This window comes from Nothoprocta perdicaria, unplaced genomic scaffold (assembly GCF_003342845.1).
Source record: "Nothoprocta perdicaria isolate Ctin4 unplaced genomic scaffold, notPer1 scaffold_286, whole genome shotgun sequence".
NCBI lineage: Eukaryota > Metazoa > Chordata > Aves > Tinamiformes > Tinamidae > Nothoprocta > Nothoprocta perdicaria.
In genome coordinates, this window is record NW_020455517.1 from 567,031 (window position 1) to 574,204 (window position 7,174).

A 7,174-nucleotide genomic window follows, 5' to 3' on the forward strand; every position below is an offset into this window, starting at 1 on the left:
TTTTTGCAGCCTGGGGCTTGCCAAGGTCTACTCGGAGAAAGCTCATGGCTGCTCTCTGGGCTGCTCTTCCTTCGCCCTCCAAAAGCATGAGCAGATCTGCCAGCAGCTGTTTGAGTGGAGCAAGAAGCCAAAAGGGATGTCTTGTCCGGTGTGAGCACCCTAAAGCTAACATATGATATTTATTAGGGCTCAACCGAAGCTGGTTGACTCTCTCCCCTGTGCTGCAGGAAGGAATTAAATGACATCCTTCCATCTCTCTTCTGGAGCAAATACTGTTTGTGCACTTGTTTCTTTTTCCACTCATTCATAAGGGGCTGTCTGCAGCACAGGGATGGCTGAGCTTGTAAGCTGCACTGATCCCCACGTCCTCTGCAGCTGAGCTGACTGCAAAGGATTGTCTCAGGAGAAACCGCAGGCAAAACTGGACATGGTTCTGATCTTGCAAAACCTCACTGGGTGCTGCAGCATGATCCTGATTGAGCACCGGCTGTTCCAAGTTCAGAYGACTTGGCAACAGTGGCCCTCTACCTTCTAGTCTGGAAGAGGAAGGAAAAATACATCTACCCGAGTCTGCAAAAATTCAGAGACTTAACATTAGCCACACCACCAAGATTTCATTTTTTGAAACTAAATTAAATTGCAGGTTTTCTTGTAAATCCTTATTTCCAGGAAGATGTCGAGTGATATCTTGTTGAGTGGAGAAGAGGAGACTGAGAGGGGATCTGATTAATGTGTGTCAGTTCATGAAGAAGGAACATCGGGAGGAAGGGGCCGAGCTCTTCTCAGTRGCGGCCAGTGACAGGACAAGGGGCAATGGGTGTAAGTTGAACCCCAGGCAGTGCCATCTCCATGGGAGGAGGAACTTCTTTGGTGTGAGGGTGCCCGAGCCCTGGCACAGGCTGCCCAGGGAGGCTGGGGAGGCTCCTTCTCTGGAGGTCTCCAAACCCACCTGGATGCCGCCCTGTGCCCCGTGCCCTGGGTGTCCCTGCTGGAGCAGGAAGGTTGGACTAGGTGATCTATAGCGGTCCCTTCTAACCTTGAACACTCTGTGATTCTGTGAGTGAGTGAAGAAAATGCTGYGAGTAACCCAGCCAGTTAGCTTCAGCAGCCTGGGTTTGTCCTCCTCTTCCAGGCTCAACTGAATCGTATATGGAAGGGATCAGGAGAGGGGAATCATGCATGCAATTCAAAGCCACTTCTTCATATCAGGATCCTTTAGGATATGTAGGATATGTAGGAATGTTAATCACCAGCACTGCACAATCTGATGCAGGGATGCTCTGAAAACCACTGTGCTTTCTGACATTGCTACAGAGCCCTCCGCATGAGGCTGAGCAGTGCACAAGGGCAAGAAGGGCAAGACTTTGCTACCTCTCCACTGTCCCTGGAGTAACAATATCCATCCTCGAGCAGGACAGCTCCTAAGGACACAGCAAAGTCTGAATTGTGGTCAAAGCTAAATGATGTCCAAAACTGATGGACGAGCCAACWTCAGCCTTCTCTATCCTGGGTAGCCATCTCTGGAAACAACCACATTTCCATCACAGGCCATTCTACCATGCTTAGGAAGCTAAACAAAACCATGTGTGACCCTAAAAATCAACAGATGTCATTCCTCTGAGTCACACGGGCAGCGCGAGTGTGAGGACAGAGCAACAGGGAAGACCCCGGCTCATTCGCCTTCCCTCAGTTTGCAGGTTCCCCACCTAATTTCCAGGGCAATGTGCTCAAAACAGCCAGGCTTGGGAGAGGGAAAAAAACGGCTCACCTGGAGCAAACGTGATGCCAGAGATTGGGAGGGATTAGCAGAGATCTGCCACAAGGCACTCCTGTGTGGAGAACCGGATGGTCCTTGTGAATAAGGTCCTGCCGCTGGTGCTGTGTGGGAACTGAGGCTTCGGAGATATTATACCTAAGGAAGAGTCTTAAGGCTTTAGAAGCACGTGAGAGCACACAACATACATGTGCATGAGTGCTCTCATGTACAGCCAGCACGAGATGGGGCAGAGGCAGCCCCAGTCTGCCGGAGGGAGGACAAGGACAGCGGCGATGAGAAGCTCTGCGAGCAGAGGGCATGCTGAGGACAGGGAGGTGGCAGAGAAGGTCCCAGCAGCAAACCTGAACGAATAAACACAGGAGAGGTGAACGGGAACACGCGCTCGGCTGGCAAGCGGGGCACAGATCAAACTATTATTCACCAGTGACGGGAAGAGACACTAAAATAGAAGTTTTTGGAAGGTTCTACAACTATTTGTGAAGTGGGGCCAAATTTGACTAATAGCTCCAGCCAAAAGGGGGGAAATAATTAGAAAAACATTGAAACGCGTCAGTTTGAATTTTTTAATTTTTTTTTCTCTCTAAGTGAAACATTTTGCTTCGGAAATGATGAAACATTTCAGTCGCAGCAGGATTTTGGAGCCTTTGTCCCAATGAAACGGGCGTGTTTATTCGGTTTGTCACTTACTGCCCAAGTTAAATGTCAGAAGGAAATCTCAGCGGGTTTTTTTTCCTTTTTTCTCTCATTTTTTTACAAGCAAAATTACAAGAGATTTTATCCATTGGTACAAGGCATTAGAAGACGCCAGCTAAACGGCCTAAAAGGCTAAAGGGAAGCACCTTTACTGCCCGGATCACCCAAACTACCCTGAAATCACCACGGGACCATCTGGGATTGGCCAGTTGGTACCGGGAAGCACCAGGGCAGCTGCGGGAAGGGTTCAAGGACAGGGATCCCTCTGCAGAGCCTCTCTCCAAACGAGCCAAGGAGCTCTGGGGTCAGCAGGTTTGGGGGAGCAGGTGGCTGCTGGGGGGGGGGATCAGCCCCTGGTGTGAACCCCCACCCTTCGGAGCTCCCTGAAGGGGGGGACAAGTGGGTGCCATCACCCAGGCTCCTGCTCACGAGCGCCGGGAGAAGCCACATCCTGCCGCTTGCACCGCACGGAGCAGCCCCTGCCAAGAAATCGGCCTCTCCCATGACTGATGCTTTGGCTCCTTGTTATTTTAGGGTCTGATGAAAAGACTTGCAGCCTTCTCCAAGCTTTACTAACGACGGGCTGAGCGCAACRGCCAAGCGACTTGGGATCCCACACTGTCCCCTCCCTCCCCGCAGAGAGCCCAGATTTCCTGCAGATTTCTTCCCCTTCAGCGAAAAAAAAAGTGTCCCTAGACACCGGATAGGGTTTTGCAAATCCAGGACTCCTCACAGCGGATCGTTCGTGTCGCTTCCCTCGGGAATTATCTCTCTGCTCACCCCTACCACAGGTGACACAGTACCGACACCAGGCTTTTAATGCCCACGCGCTTCTTTAAGCAAACTGACCGCCTGTCCTAAAACCACCCAGGCCTGGCCCAAATAATGACCTTTCACAAGTCTATTCTCGAGCCAAAGGCTCTAACTTCCTCCTCAACCCGCCAGGAGGGAACTATGGCAAGAGATATTTTAATTTGAGTTCCATTACACCATTGCCTGCGCAAAGGCTAAGGCCTTGGCTAAGGCACTTAGCACCATTTGACAAGCTCGTCCTAAGTCCAAAGCGCCACACGCAAGACTTGGGGAGGTGACGTGCAACGGTGTCCACGGGGTCTGGCGTGGGGTACGGAGCCCCTCTGCGCATCCTCCCAAACCTGGGAGGCGACTGCAGTGTGGTGGTTACGGGAGGAAGGGAACTGGGAGCTGAGGGATGAAACTGGAGAGGGGAAACATTTAAGCTTTAAGCTTGGAAACCGCTTCCTGATAGCGAGATTTATGAGCAATGGGAATAGCCTCCTTTGCAGAAGGCTGGGAGCTCTGTTGCACAGGGCCCTAAAAACAAGGCGGGATAAAAGAATAGCTGATATACATGAGGAATAGATCTCGCTTGGACCCAAAGATGGATAGGACCCAGCTCTAACTCTCCTGCTTATACCCACATGGTAAAAATCTCACACCTGCTGACAYTTGCCCGTGGAGATCATTAACTAGCAGAGGACATCAGGACGGCGCTGCACTGCTGTGAACGACATCAAAGAGATCTGACCAGTCCACATTTCTAGCCCCTCTCCCACCTCGCTGCAGCTGTAGAGGTGACTGCTTAGAGCTGCTACCCAAAACCTCATTTTTCAGCTAACGCCTGGGTGTAGTAGCCAGAACCAGGGGCTTGACACATCCGACTTTTGTTTGGGAGCCTGTGGAAGGTGTATTTTCGTTAATACATGTGTCTTGTTTAACTTGGACGTTAAACTAACTGAACTTTTTCTGACTTGGTTCTCCCTGTATATATATATATATATCACATCTTCCTGTAATCAACCTTTCCCTTTTTCCTGACTTGGCCTTTCCCAGCAAAGTTAATGGGTATCGGCTTTCTTCAGAGCTGCTTTCATGCTGCTGAATGATGTTGAAGTGATAGCTCTGGCGATTTGAACTTGATATTTACCCGTGAAAGCGGTTCAGTTCCAGCAGCCGTGATACAGGCTTCGCAGCAATCTGCTCCCAACCTCGGCAGGACCTGGTCAGGGCAAGGCGTGAAGCAAAAGTTAAAGCACCCACAAGGGGAGCACAGCTCTCAGCACCCAAATTCCCTTTGCTTTACGTTGCCYGTGTCCTCTGCCCTCCCCAGGTGGGCATCAGCTGCTTGGCTAAGCCTCCTCTCCACTTGATCCCCAACCCCACGATGCAGAAACAACTGCGCTGCTGCCGACATGCACAGAGCACAGCTGGACCCAGTCTGGGTGCCCACGGGGCTCCAGCACAACTGGTAAAGCTGGGGGCTTCCTATCCCACTCCCCAAGCCTCTGCCAGGGTCTGCCAGGAGGTTCATTTGAGGCTTGGCCTCATAAACCACCGAGGCAGTGCCCTGAGAAGGGATTAAATGTGAAAGTCTGTGACCTCAGCTGAGTACAGTGAGTCAAAAGCGTTCTGAATTTGGGCTTACTGCCCCGCAAAAACATCACTGAAATCATTTCATTAATCCCCAGGGCCTCATTTCCTTCCTTCCTTCCTTTCCTCCGCCAAGCTGAAGCTTAAAATAGTATTCTGCATTTTTCATATTTCTCTCCAGAACTAATTAATATCCAATCAGCCAAGAGCGCTTCGCCCAGCAGCCTGTCTCCATCATGCAACCTGCCCACCCTTGGCAAAGAGATCGACCAGGCTCAGAGATCCTCCCCAGGCACAGTTCTGCTGGAACATTTGGAGAGAAGTGAGTTAGAGCCCCAGAAAACTGGGAAATGCCAAGGTTTGAGCTCCACATGCAAACTTACCTCTGTCCCACGTGCATGTGGTGCTTGTGCAAAGAAGCACAGGCCACCGCAGTCCTCCAGTGCCGCAGGAGCAGCTGCTCTCCCCCAGCTTCTAGCAGCCCCTAAAGGCAAGAAATAAGTGTTACCTTCTCCCTCTCTACACTGGGACCTACACTGAGCTGCAAGGATGAAACCCAGCGATTTTCAGGGCTCTCGGGTATTTAAAAGACRCTTTTGACATTGCTAAGGCCACTTGGATTCAGTGTTGAGGGAAGGACAGRGAAGAAGACGGAGCACAGGTCTTTTCTCCTATATTCACTCTTTACAGCTACCTGTCTCCTTTGCAGCAGCCCAGGGCAAGCACGAGTCAAATGGCAAGGATGAGCAGGATGACTAAATATCACGTGTAAAAGCAAGAACCTGAGTCTAACTTGACGCTGGAGAGAGAACTGCAGCCAGGAAAGCTCTGAATACATCATCTCCTGAGACATCAAGTCCCCAGAAGGTCTTTCTTGCTGCAGGTCACCAGGTGCCAGGCATGAATTCAGAGGACTATGGACAAAACTCTCCCCATCTCCGGTGTCCATGTCTTGTGGAGCAGGAAGGAGGCTGCAAATGCAGCAAACACAGGAGAAAGATGTGGCAGCTATGGRGCAGAAATCATACAAGTGCAGACCCAACCAAATAGAAGACTCCAGTAAGCGTGAACTCAAACCCATGGACCAAAACCAACATGAGAACATACGTTTGAGCCAGTCTTACTAGCATGATCCCTCCCTTATTCCTGCCTCTGCCCAGCAGCGCCCACACAAGGATCTCAGAGCCATGGTTTACTTCTCAATGACTTAATACCCTGTCAAACACCATTTCCGAAGCCTCCTTGTGGCTTCACCAAGGGAGGCYGAGAAATATGGCAAGAAGAGAGAATTGCAGTGCCCGAGTGGCAGGCAGCAAGACTCAGCCCATGGGAGCGCTCCAAGACCCTGGARCATCCCGGGCAGCTCAAGATTATCCGGACCCACAGCGCAAAGCACACACTTAGTAACGAGTATCACACCCGCTTAATATGGCCTCTTTTCAGTCACTGATAGGACCAGAGGAAACAGCCACAAACTGAGGCACTAAAAGTTCCACCAACCTCTTCTTGACAGTGAGGGTGACAGAGCCCTGGAACAGGCTGCCCAGAGAGGGTGGGGAGCCTCCTGCTCTGGAGATCTTCAACACCCTTGAGTCATCTTCAACACCATCTTGAACGCAATCTTGCCCACGTGCTGCAGGTGACCCTGTGYGTGCAGGGGGTTGGACTAGATGATCCCTAAAGGTCCCTTCCAAACCTTTGCTATGGTTCTATGAATATACACATACATCTTGATATACACACATATAGATATATACATACATAGAAAGTAGTCTCTGTTTCTGCACGTCTCCATCTCTTCCGAGCCTTGCACGCACTAGAAAGAGCCTGGCCAGCACCCCTGAAGGCAAGGGCGCACATTGAAATCACAAGATGGAGGCACATGGGTGGCTTTTCTCTGCCTTTACAGTCACAGACAGCCCTGCTTCCCCTCAGGGGGCACCTTCCTCAACACCCAAGGTCTTGAGGAGCGGCTTGTCCTAGSCAGCAGCTTCAGCGCTCCCTCACGGGGCGCAGCCCGGGAGAGGGCAGAAAATGGCGACACGGGGCAAGGCCCGCAGCGGCCTCGCAAGGACCATCCCGGGACCTGGCGACCCTCCGCGGCACCGGGAAACGGGAATTCGCGCAACGGCGGCAGCGGCAGCACCCCCACCGCCCGGGCCCGCTCCGCCCGCCGCTGTGGGGCCGCTGCGCCGCAGCCCGCCCTCTTATACCCGCCCCGCCCCGCCCGCGTCACGTGGGCCCCGCGCGTCACCGCCGCGTGCGACAACATGGCGGCGGCGGCGGCGGGGGTGGCGCCGGTGCGCGCCCGGTGAG

At 52.2% G+C, this 7,174-nt stretch overlaps 1 protein-coding gene and 1 long non-coding RNA gene across 2 annotated transcripts in view; one reads left to right on the forward strand and one right to left on the reverse strand.

The window, feature by feature from the left end:
- Positions 1-4,276: 4,276 nt before the first annotated feature.
- Positions 4,277-5,689, reverse strand: LOC112949065. Its single transcript, XR_003249753.1, has 3 exons — positions 5,641-5,689; positions 5,242-5,342; positions 4,277-4,487 (listed from the first exon to the last, which is right to left on the reverse strand). It is a non-coding gene; the product is annotated as an uncharacterized LOC112949065 (long non-coding RNA).
- Positions 5,690-7,119: 1,430 nt separating this feature from the next.
- DUS3L (dihydrouridine synthase 3 like) overlaps positions 7,120-7,174 on the forward strand; it is a 7,422-nt gene continuing 7,367 nt past the window's right edge. The window contains exon 1 of the mRNA XM_026041501.1: positions 7,120-7,169. Coding sequence (XP_025897286.1) covers positions 7,129-7,169 — 41 coding nt within the window. The 5' untranslated portion in view covers positions 7,120-7,128. The remainder of the gene's footprint in view (positions 7,170-7,174) is intronic.